A 26,044-nucleotide genomic window follows, 5' to 3' on the forward strand; every position below is an offset into this window, starting at 1 on the left:
GGCCGAGGGGGAGGGACGGGAGGGAGGGGCGAGGGGGAGGACGGGAGGGCGAGGGGAGGACGAGGGGGAGGGACGGGAGGGAGGGCGAGGGGGAGGACGGGAGGGAGGGCGAGGGGGAGGACGGGAGGGAGGGCGAGGGGGAGGACGGGAGGGAGGGCGAGGGGGAGGACGGGAGGGAGGGCGAGGGGGAGGACGGGAGGGAGGGCGAGGGGGAGGACGGGAGGGAGGGCGAGGGGGAGGACGGGAGGGAGGGCGAGGGGGAGGACGGGAGGGAGGGCGAGGGGGAGGACGGGAGGGAGGGCGAGGGGGAGGACGGGAGGGAGGGCGAGGGGGAGGACGGGAGGGAGGGCGAGGGGGAGGACGGGAGGGAGGGAGGGAGGGAGGGAGGGAGGGGGAGGAGGGGGGGGAGGGGGAGGAAGAAGGGGGAGGGAGGGAGAGGGGGAGGGAGGGGGGATGGATGGGGGTGAAGAAGGGGAGGGGGGTGAAGAAGGGGAAGGGGGGGGTGAAGAAGGGGAAGGGGGGTGAAGAAGGGGAAGGGGGGGTGAAGAAGGGGAGGGGGGGGTGAAGAAGGGGAGGGGGGGGTGAAGAAGGGGAGGGGGGGGTGAAGAAGGGGAGGGGGGGGTGAAGAAGGGGAGGGGGGGGTGAAGAAGGGGAGGGGGGGGTGAAGAAGGGGAGGGGGGGTGAAGAAGGGGAGGGGGGGTGAAGAAGGGGAGGGGGGGGTGAAGAAGGGGAGGGGGGGGTGAAGAAGGGGAGGGGGGGGTGAAGAAGGGGAGGGGGGGGTGAAGAAGGGGAGGGGGGGGTGAAGAAGGGGAGGGGGGGGTGAAGAAGGGGAGGGGGGGGTGAAGAAGGGGAGGGGGGGAAGGTTGGGGGGGAGGGGGGGAAGGTTGGGGGGGGAAGGTTGGGGGGGAGGGGGTGTGGGGCAGAGTTGGGGGTGGGGAGAGGGGGAGGGAGTGGGGGGTTGGGGAGAGGGGGAGGGAGTCGGAGGTGGGGAGAGGGGGAGGGGCGGGAAATGGGGGAGGGGAGGTCGTTTTTGAGGAAGGGTGGGGCTTGAGGCGGGATAGGATAGGGAGGGGCGTCAGTGGTTAAAGGGGGTGGGGGTATATGGACAATAAGTGGGTAATGATGTACTGTGTTGCTGGCAATGCCCCAAGCTATTCGGACCGCGTTTTACCGTTAACTTTCCCAGAGTGGGGCAGAAAGAAGCGGATTGCTGACGGTTGTCCTCAGCCTCAGCCCCGGGTGCCCCCGTGACACCGCACATGGCGGAGCCGGGAACGTGAGCAACGTGTCCGCAGGGAGGCTGTCAAGGCTCTGACTTACTTGTAGGTGAGTCCATCGGAGGAGGCGAACAGTATCTGCGCGGTGAGACCGTCCTCGGGCACATAGCCGGTACCGCCGCTGATGAGGTAGTCGGCCATGCTGCAGAGACACAGGGGGGGGGGGGGGGGGAGGGGGGGGGGGGGGGGGGGGGGGGGAGAGAAGGGGAACGGGCCGTCAGACTGAGGGAGAGCGCGAGTGAAACCCGCGGGCCCACACGGGGCGGGGCCTGTCTGCCTGCCGGCTCGAGCACGCCTGGGCTCGCGACCCCGGCCCCAGTGCGCGTGCACGGATACCCCTGCCCCCCTCCTCTTCACCGCGTGGCTACCGGCCCTAAGTGCGCACGCGCAGGTCACAACGACTGCGCCGTTTAAATCGCGATGTTAACTGTCGCTGTGATTGTGCCTTAAACTCTCGCCGAGTCGAACTTGTCCTTGGCAAGAATGGTTAAATAGTAGCGGCTGTTTTATTGGTGTTTGTAATGAATTTCAGATCGCTTTTGGGTTCGCCGAATTATTAAAGACGGGGGAGGGTAAGAGAATGGGAAGGAGGCCATTTGGCCCGTCGTGTTCTCTCCTATGGTGCTACCAGGAGAAAGTGAGCGCTGCAGATCAGAGTCGAGAGTGTGGTGCTGGAAAAGCACAGCAGGTCAGGCAGCATCCAAGGAGTAGGAAAATGAGTCGACGTTTCGGACAAAGGAATCCGCAGCAACGTGTCCCCGGGCGACCCTGATGAAGGGCTTTTTCCCGAAACGTCGATTCATTCTCCTACCCCTTGGATGCTGCCTGACCTGCTGTGCTTTCCCAGCACCACACTCTCCACGGGTAATCCGCCTATCTCTGCTCACCAGTTTCATCCAGAACCTCCTTCTTCACATTTGTAAACAGTAAATTAGGGCCTAACTACATGAAAGTTGTTTTTCACACGTCATTTTAAATTTATTCCCTCTCATTCTTGTTTCTTGTAAAAGCAGGGACAGCTTCTCCCCATCTACTCTGTCCAGCCTGCTTGTAATTTCAAAAATCTCAATCACATCTTTAGAATAGATTCTCTACAGTGCGGAAACAGGCCCTTTGGCCCCAACAAGTCCACACCGACCCTCCGAAGAGTAACCCATTTTCCTCTGACTAATGCACCTTAACACTACGGGCAATTTAGCATGGCCAATTCACCTGACCTGCACATGTTTGGACTGTGGGAGGAAACCAGAGCACCCGGAGGAAACCCACACAGACACAGGGAGAACATGCAAACTCCACACAGACAGTCGCCCACATCTGGAATTGAACCTGGGACCCTGGTGATGTGAGCCATTGTGCTGCCCATAAATCTCAGCCTTCTCTTGCGACAGAAGAGTCCCAACTTCAATTCATTCTTGTAACTTTTGTATGAAGCTTTGTATGAAAATTGCTTTGACACTTCAGTTGCATTTTCTCAATAATGTGGAGCCCACAGCTGTACACAGTACACCAGCTAAGGTCTAACAAGTACCTTTTACATGTATAACTTCCTATTCTTATTCTCTATACTGCTGTTGATAAAGCTGAGAATGCTGTATGCTTTACTTCACTTGTACTGCTACCTTCAGTTGATCTATGCACATGCACTCCGGTCCCTTTGCTCCTATACCCCTTTAGGATTGTAATCCCTACTTTACATTGTTTTTCAGTGTTCTTCTGACCAAAGTGCATCTCCTCACACATCTTAGTATTAAATCTCATCCTCCACCTATCTACCCACTGCACTAACTTATCAATGTCCTTTTGGAGTTCCACACTCCTCACAGTTTACAATTCTCCCACATTTAATGGTATCTGCAGACTTAGAAATTGTTCCCTACATACCAAGATCCTGATCATTAATATGTATCAAGATTAGCAAAGGTCCCAATATTGAACGTTGGAAAATTCTACCATAGCTTCCAGCTGAAAAATTATCCATTGACCAGACAAAGAGGACTAAATCCTGTCTTTGAATAATGCGACAGACATTTTTATATTCATCTTAGAGAGCAAATAGAACCCTCACTACACATTCAGCAATGCAACACTCCCTCGATAATGTCAGCCAAGATCATACTCTGTAATTGCCAGAATGGGATATAAGCCCGAAATTTTCAATGGTCTGAGTCAAAAATGCAACCTTATGGACCACGGAAAATGCCAAATGTCCACAGTCATTTCTCAAATTCTTGACCCAGCAGATCAATTGTTTTGCAGGGCTATCAGGAAAGAGAAGGGAAGTCTTCAAAGGACCACAGTCAAAATAAGTTTGATTCTATGATGTCACTGTTGTTTCTCAGAGGTTTGACAAGGTTAGATCACATGGAATAAAGGGAGACCTAACTATTTGGATATAAAATTGGCGAGAAGGTAGGAGACAGAGAGTGGTAGTGGAGGGTTGCTTTTCGGGCTGGAGGCATGTGACCAGATTGGTGCTGTATCCACTGCTTTTTGTTATTTATATAAATGATTTGGATCTGAACATAGGAGGAGTGGTGAGTTTTTGAGAAGATTTATAGCTCAGGTTGAGGTTCTGGATGTAGGTTTGCTCGCTGAGCTGAAAGGTTCATTTTCAGATGTTTCATCACCATACTAGGTAAAATTTTCAGTGAGCCTCCGGATGAAGCACTGCTGGTGTAGCCGGCTTTCTATTTATATGTTTGCGTTTCCTTGGGTGGTTGATGTCATTGCCTGCGGTGATGTCATTTCCTGTTCTTTTTCTCAGGGGGGGGAGGGCAAATGGGATCCAAGTCAATGTGTTTATTGATAGAGTTCCAGTTGGAATGCTATGCTTCTCAGAATTCCCGTGTGTGTCTCTGTTTGGCTTGTCCTAAAATGGATGCATTGTCCCAGTTAAAGTGATGTCCTTTCTCATCCATATGTAAGGATACTAGTGAGAAAGGATCATGTCTTTTTGTGGCTAGTTGATGTTCATGTATCAGAAAACAGCTAGCTTTCTGCCTGTTTATCCAATGTAGTGTTTGTTACAGTTCTTGCAAGATATTTTGTAAATGACATTAATTTTGTTTGTAGTCTGTACATGGTCTTTCAAGTTCATGAGCTGCTGTTTTAATGTACTGGTGGGTTTGTGGGCTACACAAGGGGTCTGAGGAGTGTGGCAGTCATTTCCAAGATGTCTTTGATGTAGGGGAGAGTGGCAAGGGTTTCTGGATGCGTTTTGTATGCTTATTTGGGTTTGTTGCTGAGAAATTGGTGGACTGTGTTCATTGGGTACCCATTCTTTTTGAATACACTGTATAGGTGATTTTCCTCTGCTCTGTGTACTTCCTCTGTGCTGCAGTGTGTGTTATCTTATTGAAATAATGTTCTAATGCAGCTTTGTTTGTGGATGTTGGGATAATTGCTTCTGTAGTTCAATATTTGGTCCATATGTGGTGTTTTCCTGTAGATGCTGGTTTGAAGTTCCCCATTGGCTGTTCGCTCTACTGCAACCTTTAGGAATAGCAATTTGTTGTTGTTTTCCTTCTCTTTAGTGATGAAATGGCATCACCAACCCAAGGAAACTCAAACATATGAACAGAAAGTGGGCTACACTACCAGTGCTTCATCTGGAGGCTCACTGAAGATATTACCTATAATGGTGGTGAAACATCTGAAAATGAACCTTCCAGCTCAGTGAACAAACCTACATCCATAGGAGGAATGTTTAGTAAATATGCAGATGATACTAAAATTGGTGGTGCAGTAGGGAAAGCAAAGTAGTTACCTCAGAGTACAATGGCAACTTGATGAGATGAGCCGAAGAGTGGTAGATGGTGTTCAATCTAGGTAAATGTGAGGTGCTACATTTTCGAGGGAATTCAGGGCAGGACTTAGGATATCTGGTTGACATGGATGATTTGGACCGAAGGGTCTGTTTCCATGGTGTACATCTCTATGGTCTTAGTCTGTGGTCTTAGTCAGATTAAACCATAATACTCTGACCACAGCTTGCTGCAATGACTCATAAACAAAATACCACATGTTCAAAATCTGAAATTACAAAATAGAAGCATTGTAAATTTTCCAGCAGATTTGGCAACACCTGTGAACAGAGAAACAGTTAACATTTCAACTCGATATCTCATTGAAACTGGAAAATGTTAGGTCAAAGGTTTTAAAAATGTATTGGAACAGACAAATGATAATACCAGAGCAGGTCTATAGTAGAATATAGGATAAGAGATCAAAAGACAATAAGGTTGATACTGTAAATCAAAAGGGATGGTAATGCAACAAATAAAGAAGGCAAAGATGTGTTTAGAGGAGATGCAACTGGAAAAGCAAAATCATTACCAACAACATGGAGGATAACCAGATGGTTGAAGAGGCTGGGTTGTTAATTACATTCAAGGCTGAGATAGACAAGTATTTAATCAGTAAGCAAATGAAGTGTTGGGATAAAGTAGGAAAGTACAGTTGAAGATTATCAGATCAGTTATGATCTTATTGAATGGCACAGCAGATTCAAATGGGCCAAATGGCCTCCTTCTGCTCCTATGTATTGTGGTCTAAGTGCCATCCAAAAATAAAAAAGAACAAAAGGGAGCAGAGATTATAATCAGAAACTGTTGAATTTAACATTGAATCTAGAGATTGTAGAGTGCCTATGGGAAAGGTGTGGTTCTATTTGTCAAATTTACATTGAACTTCATTAAAAACATATTGGATGTGAAGGAAAAAGAGTTCAGAGTGGGGCTGAATTTGAGAATTAAAAAGACATACTCAAGGGCTGCTCTTGAAAAGTGAGTGGAGGTATCCCCAATGTAGGAGAGGCTGCAGTAGGAGGAACAAAGGTTCTTATAATGTTTAATCTGCTTTCTACAGATACTGCCAGACCCGCTTGATACACTACGTTTGAATAATGTGGATAATTACACCTTACAAGCTACTTGGCCTAACCAGGTCTTGCTGTGTAGTGTGTGTGCACTATAATTGGTTTCTTCAGAATATGGCAGACAAACTAGCTGTCCTTAAAAGAAGCAGCACTGAAGGCTGGTTTCAAAAGGTGCTGCTGAGGGAACATTGCAGTATCAGAAATGCTATTAGCACACTCTGGTGGATGTAAAATCCTATCATATAGCTTAGAAGAGCAGGCGTTCTCTATGATGCCCATGGCAATACTTAGCCCTCAACAAACATTACTAAAAACAGATTGTCTAGCCACTTTTCATTACTGTACTCAGGATCTTGCGGAGCACATTGACTGTCTCGTTTCCTACATGACAACAGTGACCATACTTCTAAAGTACTGCATTAGCTGTCTAGTGCTTTGGAACATGGTGAGGTTGTGAGAGAAACAATAATTTTTTGTAATCTATTTGTATTGTTTTCACTACAGAATTATGATTTTTAAGATTACTGATAAATGCCCATTTCTTGGAAAGTTTCACAAATGTTGGTTACTGATCCATTTCTCATTACCTTGTCTCTACTTCCTCAGAAGACTAAGGAAATTTGGCATATCCACGTTGACTTACCAATTTTTATAGATGCACCACAGAAAGCATTCTATTCTGATGCATCACCTCTTGGTATGGCAACCACTCTGCCCAAGACCACAAGAAATTAGAGAGTTGTGAACATAGCACAGTCCATCATGTAAACCATTGACTCTGTCTTCTGGCCATACTTCCCACTGCCTTGGGAAAGCAGGCAACATAATCAAAAATCCCTCCCACCTGGTTAAACTCTCTTTCACCCTCTTCCATCGGGCAGAAGGTACAAAAGTTTGAAATTTTGAATGAACTTCTCATATATTAGAGTTGATCTTTCTCTGCACCTTCTATGTGGCTGTAACACTATGCTCTACATTCTGTTCTATTACCCTGATGTACTAATGTAAGGTATGATTTGCCTGGATATGACAATGACAAACAATGCTTTTCGCTGTATCTCAGTACATGTGACAATAATAAATCAAATCAAATCAAATCAAATCTTACACAAGGATTTATTAATATGCACATCGCAAAATGTTGGTTTTAACTATATCATCTGATATCATCTGATGCCAAGTTGCGCACACTGAGGAAGGGGCTGTTACTGTTGCTTCCAGTCCAATGAACCAAACCCAAATAAATGAGATAGAAAGAGGAGGACAAGTACGGTCATATGGACTTCAAGAGAGAATAAAAGAGAGCCAGGTTGGTTGTAAAGAGAGACAAAGGTCAAATAGAAAAACATAGAAACAAAGTGAGACAGATAGGAGCGACAGGGATAGAAATACATGCAGAAAGTTAAAACATTGAAAAAAAACCACAAAAATAGATGAGTGTAGGAAGAAACAGTCAGAAACATGAAGAAAGATGGAAACATGGCAAAAACTGAATGCCGAGAGGTAGCTGGAAGGTGATCGGGCAATAAATAGAGGAACAGATAAAAAGTATTTAAAGACAGATGGACAGTCAGGTTGTTGGAAAACAACTCAAGAAGGCAGCTGCTGCCCTGTTTGTCCTAATACAAGATCCAATATGTTGCCATCCTCCTAATGTTTTATCACGTACACAAACTAAAGAGCTGTAACTAACTCCACAGAAACTAAAATAAAATAGTGGACGCTCAAGGGACTGGTGGCCAGACTATCAATAAAATCACTGTGAATCAGCATTCGGCAAGAACCAGACAATTTCAAATATGCTTTCAAAGTGGCAAACGTCAAAAGAAGAGGCAAACTAATTGTGTTATATTGCTTATTAACTCTTTGCTGAGATGAAGTGGAGCATTTAAAGTAATAATGATAAGTTTGCAAAAACATATGTGAAAAATATAGTCACAGAATGAAGGAACAGGACAAATAAAATAGTAATACGTGTGCTTTGTTAAAAGCATCCCAAAGCATTTAAGGTACAATGTATTACATTGTATAGTCAAGTTCATTACAGGTGAGGAAGGTCATCTGGCCCATTTTATCGCCAGGATCTTATGATTCTTCCTAACAATACAGCATCCAATTTTGGCTTGAATAATTCCAAGAATTATAACTACTACTCTATTCCTCAGCTTTAGTTGAGGTCTGGGACTCCAAACACTGGCAAATAAATGAGTTATTCCATCATTCCTGTGTCAAAGAAAGACAAGTAAACTTGTCAAAGACAAAAGGTGAAAAAGGAAGAAAGAGAGGAAGAGAAAGAAGAGAAGTGAAGGAAATAATTACTTACATCTATAAAATGGCTTTCATGACCTTGAGGCATCACAAGACATTTTATAGTAAATTAAGTACTGTTTAAAAGTGTAGTCATTGTTGTAATGTAGGAAACATGGCTGTCAATTTATACAACTAAGGTCATAGCAATGTGTTAATGTCCAGATAATCTGACGCTGATTGACAGAAAAAAAAATGAAGTATTTTTAAAGTGCAGTGTTTTGTTGAAAGGTACATTTTTGACAACAATTTGGTTAAGATTGGGGAAAATAAAGTAATGTTGATAGGTGTAACATCCTGCTATGTACTAGTTGGCATTACTCCACAGAGAGGTCAGCACTTATGCCCTTAATTTCTTAATCTACAAATATGACCTGGATACTGGAATTAACTATACAGTCATCACGTTAACTGATAATAAAAACAAAAAGCAGATGAGTCAGGCATGCATTAAAGGATTTGCAAAGTGATTTAGGTATGGAGAGCAAATGAGACAAATTAAATTCAAATTAAATTGTTTGATTAAAAAATATTGCATATAAGCATTGGTGATCCACTAAACCTGCCTCATACTTAGTAATTTCCTGTAAAAGAACTAACTTGTGTTCAAAATATTTAAGATAAAAATATACAATAGATTGACTTGAATTAGTGCAAGGTGACACAGAATGAACCAGGGCTACGACATGCAACACAACACTTTCAATGTTCAGACAATGCAGTGAATATTAAATACTTGGGGTTCTTGTGGTGCTGTAGTAGTGTACTTCTGTCTGGTTTCACCTCACACCTGCCCTGAAGGTTTGTCAAATACGTTCAAACAGGTTAGTATTAAAAAAGAACTTAAATGTTTTTCACAATCCAAAGTGAAAGAACAACACATCAGCACATGTAGTCTTTACAATGATCAGAACTTGAATGTTAAAAAAATCAACAATTACGAAATAAAAAACCACAAAGAATGAATGGAACTGGAAGAGCTTTATAGATCAGAATTCATCTCAATCCTTTATTAAAAATGCATTTGGCTGATTTGCATTTTACTGAACTAACAAATAACTCTATGTTGACAGTGAGTTATTACAGGAAAGGGCCTCACCTGAATAACAATTTCTTTGGAGAATTTTGAGTCAGTAAAAGTATAATGATGCAAAATACAATTAAAACAGATGATGTTCATTTCCTATTGACAACATTCAGTTTTGCAACTTCGATCCTTGCAATTGTGAGAAGAGGAATCATACCATTGCACCAACCTGCATCAAGTGGTGAAACAGTTTTCCAATTTACCCCCTCTTCCAAAACTAAAGCTACAATCAATCATGAGAATCCCTGCTCTAAATGTGACCTGCTACCCTCAGTCATATTTCAATTTGGTTTGATTTGCATTTTAGTTTGGAGAGTTGAATTCAATTACAGCCAAAGACGTACACTAAAAACATCATTTTCCCAGGCCTCTGCTGGGAGAGCCAAACCAGAATGTTAATCTCTGTTAGAGTTAGTTGTTAGAACCACACTAAACCCAGATTTTATCCAGGACAGAATTCAGAAGACCAGAGCTAAGAGCGGAATTCTTCAAGTGTGTTTCTGGAACTGCAAAAAAGGAGTCAACAATTGCTACCAGTTAGGTTTAGCATTTGAACACAAGCTTTTCACTAGACCATGGTTTTCAATTCAATTGCAACTCCACATCTGCTATTTTTTGCTTACTTGACATTGGTGTTCTTTGCTACAGTGAAGAATTCCATAGCAACAGACATTGTATAGCAATACACGTTAGTAACAGGAACAGTAACTATTAATCATGAAAGTGTGAGGGGGGTCACATCTCTGTTTCTGAGATGAATCACTGACATTTACCATCACCTGGATGACCATCATCCTTGTCTTTTGCGTAAGGTAACTGACTAAATCTCATGGAAAATTCAATATTAATGTTTAACTTCAGGAAGTAATGATTAGATGACATCAAAGTTGGTGCATGAGTGAAGAACGCAAGACTGAGACAGGGAAACAGTTTCACATTTCTCAGGCCCTGAGAATGAAAAAGGTTAGAAGTAGATTATTGTAATGCATTGGGGATGGAGGTAACGACACAGGATATTGAACTTAGAGCAGCAAGAGACATAATTGTAGAACTACACTGATCAATAATAGTGATGTAACATGTACCTCTAACAAGAATTGCCTCAAACACAGGAGGTATGGTTAGTAAGTTTGCAGAAGACACCAAAGTTGGTGGTATAGTGGACAGCAAAGATTACCTCAGAGTACAATAGGATCTTGATCAGATAGGCTAATGGGGTGAGGAGTGGCAGATGGACTTTAATTTAGATAAATAGAAGGTGCTGTATTTTGAAAGACAAATTAGGGCAGGATTTATACACTTAATGGTAAGATCTGTGGAGTATTGCTGAATAAAAAGATCTTGGAGTGCAGGTTCATTGTTCCTTGAAAGTGGAATCCCAGGTAGATAGGATAGTGAAGAAGGCATTTGGTATGCTTGCCTTTTTTGGTCAGTGCATTGAGTATAAGAATTGGGAGGTCATGTTGCTGCTGTACAGGACATCAGTTAAGCCAATATTGGAATACTGCGTGCAATTCTATCTCCCTGCTATCGGAAGATTGTTGTGAAACTTGAAAGGGTTCAGAAAAGACTTGCATGTTGTCAGGGTTTGAGCTAGAGGGAGAGGCTGAATAGATTGGGGCTATTTTGCCGAAAGAATCGGAGGCTGTGGGGTGACTATAAAATCAAAGAGGGCAAGGATAGAGTAAATAGGCAAGGTCTTTTCCCCGGGGTGGGGGAGTCCAAAACTAGAGGCCATAGGTTTACGGTGAGAGGGCAAAGATTAAAAAGGGACCTGAGGGGTAACTTTTTCACGCAGACGGTGGTGTGAGTTTGGAATGAGCTGTCGGAGGAAGTGGCGGAGTCTGGTACAATTACAACATTCAAAAGGCATCTGGATGTGTTTATGAATAAGGAGTGTTCAGAAGGCTATGGGCCAAATGCTGGCAAATGGGACTAGATTTATTTAGAATATCTAGTCGGCATGGATGAGTTGGACAAATGTTTCTATGCTATATATCTCTGTGACTCTAAATGAATGTCAGCAATCTCTTGAATGCTGCTATGAAACCATTTATCACATTTACAATTAACATCAACTAAGCATACATAGGATAAATTTCAGCCTCCAAGTCGTAGCTCCAAAATCTGCCTATGACTTCCCTGTATAGTGATGTGATCTGAATGTGGACTTGTATTCCCCTCCCCAACACACACACACACAGTGGCAGGGCATGCTATTAGGAAGGGAGTTACAGGATTTTGGTCCAAGGATAATTACACGGTTTCATGTCAGGATGATTGTAGCTTGGACAAAACTTGCAGTTTGTGGTGTTTTCATGCATTTGCTAACCTTGTCCTTCCAGATGTTAGAGGTTGCAGTTTGGAAGATGCTGACAAAGGAGCATTGATCTGTTGCTACAGTGTATCTTGTATATGGTATACACTGTTGTACATGCATTTAGCTCAAGTCTACACATCATCATGGGGTAGGTTTGTTGCCATGCCTTTGAATGTAGGAATCTACAGGGACTCCTTCATCTAGAGGTAGAGGTAAACTATTTCTTTGTCGAACTAAATGTCGAACTAGTTTCTTACAAGTTAGTTACTAGATACAGGTTACATTGTTATGATAGTCTCTGTAGTAATGGCTATGAGGACGACTAGTATATAGATCTTACCTCTTCAATATCAGAAACTATTCTAACCTAAAAATCCATTTGACATCATCATAGTGTGTGGTACTTAAGGCACTCCTCAGTATTCAGACTTTCAGATACCGATGGTCTTATACAACACACACTGCTACCCCTATGCATCAGGGGATGAATGTTGAAGATGGTGGGCAGACTGCCAATCAAGTAGACTACTTTGCCTGTACCTGTGATTCTGCCACAGTACGTCTGTGACTGTGTATCATGACTGTCATGTGGATCAGTGGTTAACACTGCTGCGTCACAGGAGCCTGGGTTCAACTCCACCCTTGGGCGACTGTCAGTGTGGAGTTTGCACACATTCTATCTGCATGGGTTTCCTCCAGGTGCTCCAGTTTCCTCCCACAGTCCAAAGATGTGCAGGTTAGATGGATTGGCCATGGAAAATTGCCTACAGCACCCAGGGATGTATAGATTAGGTGGATTAGCCATGGAAAAGCTGAGTGACTAGGTGGAAAAGCAGGGTTACAGGGATAGGGTATGGGTGGGTCTGTGGGTATGCTCTTTGGAGGGTCTGTGTAGATGCGATGGGCCAAATGGTCTGTTTCCATATTGTAGGGATTCTGTGATTCCCATAGACAGAGATAGTAGATGGGTTTGCTCTGCACTATTGTACTACAATGGATAATTGTGTGGAGATCAAGCACATGAGATTTAGAAGACAGCAAGTGAAGACAGACTTCTCCAACTGGCAGGACATGAAAAGCAATGTTTGCAATGGAACTCTGTGGTGGCCTCACCCTGATACCATATATGTCAATGGCTTAGAGTGTTGTATAATCCTAGTTTTACAGGTGACACTACGTAATGGAGTATCTTACATTGGGCAAATCATAGTTGATCTATATCTCAACTCCATTTATCCACCTTAGTTCTATGCCCCACAAAAATCAATTGATCCTAATTTTTAAAGCTTCATTGAATCTCAGCATGTCCATATGGTCTGAGTTCACTCCAAGGTCCAGCAAATGTATTTTCCGCACCAGGTTGCGAACCAAACCATCTCTGTTTCCTGACTGTTTAAGTGTCAAATTGTGGAATTCCCACCCAAACAACAATGTGGGTGTACCTATATTGTATGGACATACTGAGATTGAATGAAGCTTTCAAAATTAGGATCAATTGATTTTAGGGGGATACATGCTCAGTGCAGATGTGATGGGCCAAAGGGCCTGTTACTGTGCTGTACTGTTCTATGTTCTGTAGAGCAAAGGTGGGTAAATGGAGTTGAGATATAAATCAACCATGAATTAATTCAATGGTAGGACACAGTATAGGCTCAGTGGTCTCTTCCTGTTCTCATATCTATGTGTGAGAAAGGTTGTGTGATCAGTATTCTACTAAATAATTCCACTTAAGTGCTGCTTTTCCCTAACTGGTTGGAAGCTGGGATTACTCTACCACCCACTGAATTCCTTTGGGATTGTTATCTTAGAGGAGAGCATCCAAGTGAAGGAATTAGCTAACCTTATTTTGGTAAATATCCAACTAACAGACAGCCCAGGAAAAGAGATCAAGCAGCAGGAATACTGAAAGCTGTGTGCAAGTGGTTTGGAGATGCCGGTGTTGAACTGGGGTGTACAATGTTAAAAAATCGCACAACACCAGGTTATAGTCCAACAGGTTTAATTGGAAGCACACTAGCTTTCGGAGCGACGCTCCTTCGTCAGGTGATTGTAACTATCACCTGATGAAGGAGCGTCGCTCCGAAAGCTAGTGTGCTTCCAATTAAACCTGTTGGACTATAACCTGGTGTTGTGTGATTTTTAACTGTGTGCAAATGGGTGTTGGTTGCAAATTGCCCCAAGCAATGAGCAGCTCTACTTTAATCTCCAGAGATAATGGAATATTTCAGGCCATCATCACCTCTCCAGGAAATGAGACAACAATTGTAGTGCAGTTTCCAAGCAACTCCTGGACATGGCTCATGCTTAGCTGGGCAACTTCATGCCATTAGTGTGTTTGTTTTACATTCTGAAATGGTCTGAAGATTGCAAGACCCCTTAGTTATAAACTGCTCCAAATTTTTAATTCCATTGACTTCCATGGTAAGTAAAAGTCAGGTGAGATGTAAAATAGACAATAATTAAACCAAACAAAAATAGCTTTTCTTTCAAGGCATTTGTAATCAATCTCAGCCAGGTCCCTATATGATCTTACAGAGGGAAAACTTCATGTTTGTTATTTTGTCAAATCAGTTTGTAATTACTGATTTGGTAAAACTTCCTGGGAATATTTCCTGCAACATTAATTATGTTTACACAATGATTTGACATCTAGATTTGACATCTAAATTTCACTCTAGTCCCACCCATTTCTGAAAGAATTTAGCAGAGATTCTTGGCAAGCGACTCTCATCTCCCACCTTGTCTGATGGACAACTAAAGGGTATTCATCAGGCTGGAGTCCTCAATAACTAGCTGTCTCGAGAGAGAGATTCTGATCACAAATGGACCACCTAGTGTGGTACTGAGCATAGAGGCCTCAAGTTCAGTTTTCATTCTGGCCTGCAATTGCCGATGTCAGACAATTGAGGTGTTGATACCAACCTTTGCATTCCTGTTTTTCAGAGCAGGGTCATGAGGCCCAGCTAATGAACATCCCAATGACCGACACAAATAAATGGGGACGCGACAGCCTAGTGGTATTATCACTGGACTCTTAATCCAAAGACTCAGGTAATGTTCTTGCGACCAGGGTTCAAATCCCACCTTGGCAGATGGTAGAGTTTGAACTCGATATAAAAATCTGGAATTAGGAATGCGTTGATGATTGTCTAAAAGTCCATCTGGTTCATTAATGTCCTTTTGGGAAGGAAAGTGCCATCCTTACATTCTACATGTGACTACATCCAGGCAACGTGGTTGATGTTTAACATCCCTAAGGGCAATTAGGGATGGATAAGAAATGCTGGCCTAGCCAGCGATGCCTTCATCCTGTGAATGAATGAATAATTTTTAAAAGCTCAACTTGTATTAAGGCTAGTTATTATGGTGACATATTTTCTTGGGAATGAGGATAACTTTCTCCCACAGCAGTGCTGTGGATCCTGTAGTGATGAAACAATTCAATGTTAGATTGGCACATCCCATCACAGGCAGGGCAGGTGGTGTTTGATGAGGTGGAATACTCCTTCCTCTGTTTACACTTGGCCTCCACCTGGGCCTGTCAGAGATGCTTGAGATGGCCAGTGGATCTTTCTACTCCAGTTTAGTATTAGGGATGTAGACAATATGATACATTCAATGCAGTTGTTTGATCATAGAGTCCCCCAGTACTCGAGATGTTGGCCTCAGACAGAACATTGATTATTGTATATCTCTCCTGTCACTGGATTTGCAAGATTTTGTAAAGATACCACTGGTGACCACATGGATTTGAGGTGTCTGCCGCATATTGTCCATGTCTCCGACACACATGGAAGGACAAGCGACCACTGCGAGCTTGCAAACCATGAGTTTGGTGTCAGGTTTAAGACCTTTGTCATCAAACTTTCAATTCCTCAGACGGTCAAAGGCTGTGCTGCACACTGGAGCAATGTTAAATTTTCATTGTTGACACCTGCCCTCACTGAGAAGAGGTTGCCAAGATATGGGAATTAATCCACATTGTTCAGTGGCTTGCCGTAGATCTTGATAGTCAACTATCAGTATTGTGTGGCAGTAGTAGGCTGGTGAAGGACCCTTGTCCATTCTCTGCTCTGCCTCTGTGAGTGCAGAGATAATAGGTTGGTGTTTAGCGTCTGAGTGTTTACACACAGAAGCATCATCTGCACATTGCAACTTGAAAGCAGAATTTGGAGTGGTCTTGTTTCTGGACTGGAGACAACAATTTGAGCAGTTTCCTAACTCCAGTGGGAAGCTTCTTGGACCTGGGATATTATTGTGGCAAAGAAGGTGGAGAGGAGGATCAGTGCAATAACACAGCCATGTTTGACCGCAGTTATTTTGTTGCATAATACCAGGTCTAATATAAAATACTCTCTGATTGGCTCTAGAACATGCTGTTCTAAGAAACTATTCTGAAAATAATTCTATGACATGCTCATCTGGGCATTTCATTTTCTCTTCTGATTTTTCCAATTTGTAAGTAGATTAAAATTCCCCATAATATTCATTCTACCTATCTGACAACCCAGAGGGAAAAACATCAGTTTAAAATGTATCAGTCAGTAGACCCCATTTAGAAGTTTAAAGATAAGTTGGACTGATATGTGTCATTCATACGTTTTACTTGAAAGTTTTTTTTTCTGGAAAGCTACCACTATTTCATCTTTGACAATTTAATAACCTCATAATGCTGACACAGGGATTGCCCTACCACTTTCTGGTGTGGGGTCCCTTTATTAAACTCAATTAGATTGAGGACTGAACATAGGAAAGCTTGCTAACAGCCATTCCTTCCCTTGCTACTGATACCCTGTCTTGTCTCCCACAACTCCCACCTTGTAAAACTCAACTCCTCTGCACATTACTTACCTGTGACCTGACCTGATCTCAGAGTCAGGCCCTTTAGGCAGCAACTATGGCCTCCAAAGCAGTGTTGATGAACATGAGAGCTACATTGGCTCTAGTTCACTGGCACCTCTTGCTCAGCAGGATCTTTTCCCCCAAGGACCTGATTCCAGTGAAAGGCCCCCTTATTACACCATCACTGCCTGATTGGCTTGAGGTTCATTGGGCCTTTGGTACCTGAATCTCAGGATCATACAAATTACTTTGTAATCATGTGTTACTGAAGCGGTAAATATAAAAGACGGAGAAATGTCTGCTGACAATGCTTCTGTGCTGTGACTTCAAATAGCAAGACAGGAACTTAGGCACCTACTTACATACATGAGGCAGCAGTGATGTATTTCCAACCCTACTGAACGAAAGCTGAATAACAGCCCTCTTAATTAATAAATATTGGATGCAGTCATTACTGCATAATATGAGAAGTTATACTTAGGTAACTTGTTAATTTAGTGCATACTGCCGACATAGTAATAAAGTCAGATTCTCACAATATAGGAAAACTAATTTTACAATAGCAATTACTTTATTTTCTCATATACACTGGGAACAGTGTTTATGAGAAAAAGTCCACCACTGACTAATTATTAAGAGAGGGGTCGTATTTATTGCAACAATGTTTATTTATAATGACATAAAGTAATCTTAAAACAGAGCAAATAGTAGCAGATAAGTAGATTCGAACTGATCTCTAAATCACTGTCCTTCAAGACTCAATAATCTCTCAATCTTTTTCCTTTCTCTTTGACAGAGACAGTTACATTCTGGGAGATGAAGGGAGATTGTCCCTAAATGAGTGGACTTTGCTGAACTGATGGCACCAGCAGTAAAGCTGCAAGCACCTCATGTAATACAGGCTGGGAGGGCTCTGTTCCAGATTTGTGTTGAATTATCTGATAACGGTTAGGTCATGAGTGCAATCCAATTGGCATTAGTGGCCTTGGGGTTAAAGAATGCTGACTCTTGCAACCCCTTCCACCAAATCCCTCCAAATGGTACTTAATTTTTATCACTACCTCAAGTTCTTTAAGCTCTTATTCAGATTCTACTGATATTATGAATTGTATTTTGTAAAACATTTAGAGCCTCCACCCTTCCTCCCCCTTACCCTACCTTACCTTTCAGGTGCATAGCCAGCTTGAATTCTGGTGGCAGTATATCGCTGTGCTGCTGTCTCATGTCCATGCCCGTGGTGGGACACACTTGGATGTCCCACCCCGGGGGAGAACTGATCACCTCGAGGCTGAGTTGGGTCCATTTCTCCCACAATTGTCCGATAATCAATCCGGTAAAAGTCGTGCTCTGAGTCACTAAATCCACCGTAACACTGCCTGTCCATTTCCCCGCTCTCAAGAAAATAACTTCCAGAACCTTCCAAGTGTCGAAGTGTACAGTTCACCGGGGAAGGCAGATGGTGTTGAGGGAATCAAACTGAATACTGCCCAGACATCCTACCACCGTAAGCTCACCATTCAGGATCAACAAAACACCAAGAGATATTCTTGAAACAGTTCAGCAAATGTAAATTTACTTCACACTGCCCTAGGGTCCATGTAAAACAGCAACAACTTCTAAATTGGTACAATTATTTTAAAAATCTCTTAGAAAAATAGATGCTTTCCAAATGAAATGTAGTAAAATATTTGAATATACATTATTTTGATTGTAAATTTATGACAATGGATGATTACTCTCTCTCCTTTCCCTTTCTCTCGTCTCTTCTGTTCTCAGCTGGTGTACATTAGAGAGTATTTTTGTTCTGTAGCCCAGCCCTACAGCTCTAGATTAGCCTTATTCTGACAGTGCCAGACGTCACATTGTTAAAGAGGATTGGACACTCAAGCGAAACAATGTTGTTCCTGCAAGTCCCGCCCCTTTGACAAACACACAAACACAAACTCATGTCAACTATTCCCTTTAGTGCTTCTACTCGCACCCCTGAGAGCAATGTAGCTACATGTGAGTGTGCAATGAACAGCAGCATAATAGCTGAACAGAGAAAACTCGGAGAATCCTTACAGCTTGGGACAATCTAATACTTCTCCCCTTTTTTCATCTTGCTATTTATGACCCATGCTAAAATCTTGTGTTTCAAACATTTAGTTACATGCAGTCTGCATGAAAGCCTACACATCTTACAAGTAGGTGTGAGAAGTGAAAATATAGCCCTATATCAGCTGATTACATTTCAGAACAGGTGTACGCCTTCCTTTCCGTTGTCATGTACTTCACATATTTATTGTGTGCTACAATGCGGCTGGAATTATCAATGTTTGTTTTGATCTGACTTGCCAATTACATTGAGCATAGCTAAACTCCCTTATCTTATCTAAGAAAACTCTCTTCCTTATCTAGGGGAAAAAAAGCTACTGCCGTTGGAGGTGTTCCAAAGGTGATTCACTAGCCTGATCCCCGATATGGAGGGATTATTTTATGAGAAAACGTTGAGTAAGTTGGGCCGATACTCATTGGAGTTTGGAAGAATGAGGGGAAACATTGTTCAAACATACAAGATTCTTAGGGACCTTAACAGGGTAGATATTGCAAGGTTGTGTTCCCTGGTTGGAGAGTCTACAACATAAGGAGAGGCTAGAAAAACTCAGGTTGTTTTCCCTGGAGCAGCAGAGGCTAAGTGGAGACTTGATAGAAGTAAGTAAAATTATGAGATGCTTAAATAGAGTTGATGGTTCAGGATCTTCTTCTGTGAGTTGAAATGTCTAATACTAGGAGGCATGGCTTTAAGGTGAGAGAGGCAAAGATCAAAGGAGATATAAGGGGCAAGTTATTTTACACAGAGAGTAATATGAGTCTGGAATATGCTGCCAGGGTGATAGTGGAGGCAAATGTGATAGGGGCATTGAAAAGACTTTTAGGTAAGCACATGAATATACAAGGAATGGAATTAGATAAACACGTGAATATGCAAGGAATGGAAGGATATGGACCAAGGGCAGACAGAGAGATTAGTTTAATTTGGTATCATGTTTCGCACAACATTGTAGGCCGAAGGGCCCCTTCCTGTGCTGTACTGTTCTATGCTATAAAAGAGGACATAATCTCAGAATAAGGTTTTGCCAATTTAAGACAAATGAGAAGAAATTTCTTTTCTCATAGGGAAGTGAATTTATGGAATCCTCAACTTGTAGTGGCTGTGTCGTTGAGTTGAGTATATTCAAAGTTGAGATAGATTTGTAATTAATAATGGAATCAAGGGTAATGGGGAAAAGGCAGGAAAGTGGAGTTAAGGATTATCAAATCAGCCATGATCTCATTAAATGGTGGAGCAGACTAGATGGATTGAATGGCCTACCTCTGTTACTGTGTCTGTCTTATGGCCTCTCTGATGGACTCTTGGAGTATACTCACTTGGGGTTTTTCTTCCAGTACACTAACTTGGTGTACTTCTGCCCATACACTGACTCAATGTTACTCCACAAATTCACTCACTCAGTGTTACTCTTCCAGGATATCGACTCGAGTGTAACCTCAGTATTACTCCTCCAAGTGCACTGAATCAATTTTACCTCCCCAATACATTGGCTCAGTTTACTCTTCCAGGACACTCATTTGGTGTTAATCCTCCAATATGCTGATGCAATATTAATCCTCGAGTACATTGACTTAGTGGGCAGGCTCTTCCAGGTCCACCTAGAGTTTTTAGAAGGGCAGCCAAGGAGGTCAAATGGCCGGGAGGCAACAATTCTGTTTCCCAATGGTTCAACTAAATTCTCAGATTCTTCCAGGTGGGCTGATATTTCCTGACCATCAGGGTCAGGAATGTCTTTTACATTCCTCAGCATGCAGTGAATGATCATTAACAGTCCAGTCCACTGGAATTGTTTTTACAGACACAATCATGTTGGCCAAAAACAAGAAACTTGTGTTTTGGCCATCCACAGTTTTCTAGCAGGGAAGGGCGCAGGTGAATTACTCAAAAGAAAAATTTACAAGCAACGTCTTTCTCTAAAATGAGTTTCAAAATAAAAGCCTGTCAGAGAATGCAAATGGAAGGGAACCATTTATTTGAACATATATAAACAACCAACTGAGGCAATTGAAATAGAAAGTGGAAAATACTATTGTGCCAGCACTGTTAAGGGCTTAGCACTGAAGGAAAGTATTCACTGCAGAGTACAGATGAACTAACTCCAACAACTCTGAACACAAACATCCCAACCATGTCCTGTCATTCATTAATCTTTGATGAGCAAGGCACCTAAACATCACCAGTAGTGTTGAAGGTGCGAGAGGTTCCTCATTCGACTGTAGAGAAACATTCACAGGCTTTTTATATGCAAGTTAACAATCTGGAAATGAAACCATTATACAGACTGTAGATTCCTAGATTGTAGGATTTATCAAGGACGATAATGAAGGACACTAAGAGTCAGATTGTGCTCATTGCTACACCATTGAAAGATCAAGGTTGCAAATATCTTGCACATGGTGACATCAGAAAAGGAAAAGTCAGTTATGGACTGGGCCAGTCTGATCATTTAGGCAAACACTGCTGCCTCACGCGCCAGGTTTGATACCCGTCTCCTGTGTGGAGTTTGCACATTCTCCCTGTGTCTGTGTGGGTTTCCTCCAGGTGCTTTGGTTTCCTCCCATAGTCCAAAAATGGCAGGTCAGGTGAATTGGCCTTGCTAAATTGCCCATAGTGTTAGATGCATTAGGCAAGGGGAATGAGTCTGGGTGGGTTACTCTTTGGAGGGTCGATGTGGACTTGTTCGGCTGAAGGGCCTGTTTCATAATTTAGGGAATCTAATCTAATCAAACTAGAATGTTGATTAGTCCACTAGACTTTAACGTGTTTACAATTTGCCTGAAGAGGTTTTTTTTCTATTTAAAAAGGTATACTATTATGTTACCTCTTTTAAATAAAAGTATCAAATACTGTACTTGTAAAAGTTGAACAGATAAAAGGACCGGCAAAGCGAAATGATTCCTTCTGCAAATATCTTCGATTTGACAAACACCAAATTAGAAGCAGTGCACATCAACACAAAGGCAGCTCACTTCAAGATAGAGTTATCCACTTGACTGGATGGATGCAGTTCCAATAGCACTCAAGAAGCTTGACATCATCCGGGACAAGCCCAGTTGCTTGGCACCACATTCAACAGCATCCACTCCCTTCATCACAAATGCTCAGTAGCAGCAGTGTGTGCTATCTACAAAATGCAGAAATTCACAAAAGATCCTTAGGTAGTACTTTCCAAATCCATGACTACTTCTGTCTGGAAGGACAAGGTCAGCAAATTCATGGGAACACCACCACTTGCAAGCTCCACTCCAAGACATCCATCATCTTAACTTGGAAATATATCGCCATACTTTCATTGTTGCTTGGTCAAAAATGGAATTCCCTCCTTCATGGCATTCTGGGTCAAATGACAGCACATGGACTGCAGCAGTTCAAGAAGACAGCTCACCACCACCTTCTCAAGGGCAGCTAGGGACAGGAAATAAATACTGGCCAGCCAACAATACCCACATTTCACAAGTGAGTTTAAAAAAATCAAAATGAAGGCTAAAGTTAAAAATCACACAACGCTAGGTTATAGTCCAACAGATTTATTTGAAAGCACTAGCTTTTGAAACACTGCTTCTTCATCAGGTGGTCTACCCTAGTCTAACACCGGCTCCTCCAAATCAAAATGAAGACAACTTACTTCAAGATGGTGGTAGTTCAGAGCATCAAATGTACTGGTTGTACTAGAGCACTTCTATTAGATATACAAAACAGGTCAGACCAGTGTGTGGTATTTGCAAGTTTTACTGTTTTGTTTTCCTTCTTGGCCAAAAATAGAATGGAGAAAACAAATTGCAGTGGCATGTTCAAGTAAAAAAGGTAACAAAACTACGTAAAGAACTGTGGATGCTGGAAATCAGAAACAAAAACAGAAATTGTCAGAAAAACTTAATAGGTTGGGCAGCATCTGTGGAGTTAAAGCAGAGTTAATGTTTGGGTCCAGTGACCCTTCTTCAAAACTGATTATAGCCAGGGAAAGATTGGTATATTTGCTGAAGATGGGAGTGTGGGATGGGGTGGGGTAACCAATGGATGAGCATGAAAGCCTGAGAAAGAGACGAACACAGTTGGGTAGACAAAGGAATAGGTATAGGTCAATCTAGGAGAATCAATATTATGAACGGGGACCATTAGTGGCTGACAATAGACTGTTTAAGGCAGCAGCCCATGTGATGACAAGACCTGGTGTGTGGGGGTTGAGTAAGGACATGGACAAAAGGTGCTCAGGCCCTAAAATTGTTGAACTCGTTATTAAGTCCAGAAGGCTGCAGGATTCCCAAGTGCGCTGACTTCACTCCAGCATTGCAGGAAAGCCGGAATCAGAGATATTGGCCAAGGAACAATTGAAGTGGCAGGCAACTTTTGTGCTTTTTTTAAGTTCAACATGCATTGGGAATCTTTCTGCCCACATAACATTTATTTAAACAAGACAGGAGAGTTGAATTGTTGCCTCCAAGTCTCTTTTTGTAACGGAAGTTGGAATTTCTATGATGTACAAATTGAAATTTCTGATGATACTATCCTAACAGGACCATCTGGTAATACAGTGCGTGTAAGCTCTTCTGCTTCTCTCGCCTTTGCAAGTTCAAATTTGTAGTTTCACTCATTTTGTGGTATGATATCTCGTTTGAGGTCAACCTTATTAGTAAGAAACTTCAGGTAAAGGACTCCAACATTCATTCTACTATGCAACAGCTCAACCAGATTGAGAAGTTTCTGCAGAAATGCAGGAGTGATTAAACATTTGAAAAGAAATAGTATACATTTGGGAGATTGCTGAGGAATTTGAGCTACCAACAGACTTCGAACTAGAACAAACACATATTTGGAGAATGAGGCAATAGCTTACATTTGAGGGAAAAGATAAATCCGTTCAGGTTCCAAAACAAAAATTCAAACTAAATTTTTATTTTTCAGTCCTAGATACTGGAATCCACTTGGTTAAAGAAGAATTTGAGCAGATACAGTAACTTGTTTCAATGTTTAATTTCCTTAATAATGTGTACAATTTGTTAAAGAAGACTTCAAAACATATATTAGAACATTGCTTGAAGCTAGAATTGACAATTCAACATGGAAATTCAAAATGCAGTGATTTGTGCATGAAAGCTTTTTTATGATGACTTCCAAGACATTTTACACCTCAAGGTGTGATGAAGGTCACTTTTAAATACACTTACAGACAACTTTCCCAACATCTTCGCTGCTCTTTGAATTATCCTGACCTTTACAGTTTCTGTTGGTAGTGGGGAGTGTAGCTTTTCAAATTTAAAATTGATAAAGATAAACCTTTGATCTTCCAAGCTGCAGTAGAGATGTCTTAGACAGATAGGGTAGTAAATAGCTTCAGTACTTTGTCTCAAACAAGTTATTGCCTAATTTGTGAAGCAAAAGCATGAAAAACAAAATTCTAAATACTATGTTGTAAGTATGTGAAGATTACGGAAAAGTAGGGGGAAAAAATCAATAACAGTATTTATTTTATGTTTACATTGTTAATTTTGAATGCCCAGTACACAAAGGCAAAATTTCATGACAGACTCGCATTTACCAGCCCCTGAGAAAAAGAACAGGAAATGGCATCACCATAGAAAATGATGCCACCACAGGAAATGACATCACGAACCCTAGGAAACTCAAACATATAAATAGAAAGCGAGCTACACCACCAGTGCTTCATTTGGACGCTCACTGAATATGTTACCTAGTATGGTGATGAAACATCTGAAAACGAGCCTTCCAACTCAGCGAGCAGACCTTCATCCAGACTTTTAATTTTTCTCTATATTGAATGTGGCAGGTAGTGCATCAAGGTATAGTCCACCTAAAGTGCCAAAAACCATTAGGCAGGTTCTTGGTCACGCATCATGGAGGATGCAGATCCCCACATTGAGCGGACTGTATGCCTGGCAAGGGCCTGATGTCCATGTGCCATGAGTAACAAACAAAATGTGAGCCCACTGTCCTGATATGATACTGTCCCCACCCCGTCCCATGCATCATTTCTAGGGTGGTTCCATTGGTGACAAGTGGTACCCCCAGAAGACATAGATAATGGCCCCAGTATGCAAACATCAGACTAATACCAAACAGTTCAACAATGCTAACCATAATTTCACTAAGGTCATCAGTGAACAAATAATTGGTCTTCCAAAGATGTGCTTCTGTTGCCTGAACTACTCAGGAGCAGTACTGCAATACTTGCTCAACAGGGACATTAGATTAGTGATTGTTTGCTTCACTTAGAACAACCTAGACCAATAACCGATGAGGGGGAGATGGACTGAGAGAAGAGGGAGATGGATTTGCCACCTCTCTTTTCAGAGAAAGAAGAAGGAAGTCTGATAGTATTAATGCAGAGACATTCCTGGCCTCGAGAGAATGCTTAGTTTATAATTTAAAACATTAAGCTACATTATGCTGGAATAAGTTGTAAATTAACTTGTTCCCTTTGCACCAATGCCCAGAGCATCAATGTGGAGTTATGCATGATTACATGGAGTTGCACGTGTGGGACTGAAATTTTGTTTGCTAGAAACATTCATCTATCACTGAGATAGAGAGGTTGAACTATGCTGATTGACTTCCAAAATCCAACCATCTACTTTAAATTGCTGCTTTCCTCCCAGAGGACAGCCATGAATGACAGCCTCAAAAAACTGTAATGTTCTTTAATCTTTCTTTTCCTACCAGCATGTCTAAGGGTGCACAGAGCTGAGCTTAAGGAAGCCTGCTGATGGCTTTTCACGCCTTATCTGAGGAGAATTTAACTGGCATCATCTGGTGGCCTGGAACCAAGAGGGTTAGGCAAAAGTGAGGACTGCAGATGCTAGAAACCAGAGTTTAGATTAGGGTGGTGCTGGAAAAGCACAGCAGGTCAGGCAGCATCCAAGGAGCAGGAAAATTGACGTTTTGGGCAAAAGCTGAAGGGCTTTCCTGATGAAGGGCTTTTGCCAGAAACGTCAATTTTCCTGCTCCTCGGATGCTGCCTGACTTATTGTGCTTTTCCAGCACCACTCTAATCTGGAACCAAGAGGGTTCTGGCGTGCTAAGGATTTCCTGTATTTGTGTAGGCACACCCTCCTCAGCCTCACTTCATGGGTCCCTAGGAGAGGCAGGGAGGTGTGTCAGGGTGCCTCTGGAATGCCCTGAGATGATAAGCACTGGATACCTGGTTGTCTCACGTGATCCCTGTCAGTGTACAATGGTGCTTGCCTCATCCTCTGAGGGGATGGAGTACCTCAAAGGTTAA

The 26,044-nt window shown here is 42.4% G+C and overlaps 1 protein-coding gene and 1 long non-coding RNA gene across 5 annotated transcripts in view; one reads left to right on the plus strand and one right to left on the minus strand.

The window, feature by feature from the left end:
- LOC140466935 (inosine-5'-monophosphate dehydrogenase 1) overlaps positions 1-18,477 on the minus strand; it is a 51,335-nt gene extending 32,858 nt beyond the window's left edge. For 2 of the 4 annotated variants that reach the window (XM_072562795.1, XM_072562796.1), the window contains exons 1-2: positions 17,876-18,477; positions 1,321-1,419 (exon numbers count right to left, since the gene is read on the minus strand). In XM_072562795.1, the coding sequence (XP_072418896.1) occupies positions 1,321-1,419; positions 17,876-18,096 (320 nt within the window). In that variant the 5' untranslated portion in view covers positions 18,097-18,477. The remainder of the gene's footprint in view (positions 1-1,320; positions 1,420-17,875) is intronic. The other 2 variants (XM_072562798.1, XM_072562797.1) reach the window with 2 other exon arrangements.
- Positions 1,651-26,044, plus strand: part of LOC140466936 (uncharacterized) — a 30,118-nt gene continuing 5,724 nt past the window's right edge. The window contains exons 1-2 of the long non-coding RNA XR_011955306.1: positions 1,651-1,763; positions 14,814-14,921. This is a non-coding gene — a long non-coding RNA (uncharacterized lncRNA). The remainder of the gene's footprint in view (positions 1,764-14,813; positions 14,922-26,044) is intronic.

This window comes from Chiloscyllium punctatum, chromosome 44, assembly GCF_047496795.1.
Source record: "Chiloscyllium punctatum isolate Juve2018m chromosome 44, sChiPun1.3, whole genome shotgun sequence".
NCBI classification, from domain to species: Eukaryota; Metazoa; Chordata; class Chondrichthyes; order Orectolobiformes; family Hemiscylliidae; genus Chiloscyllium; species Chiloscyllium punctatum.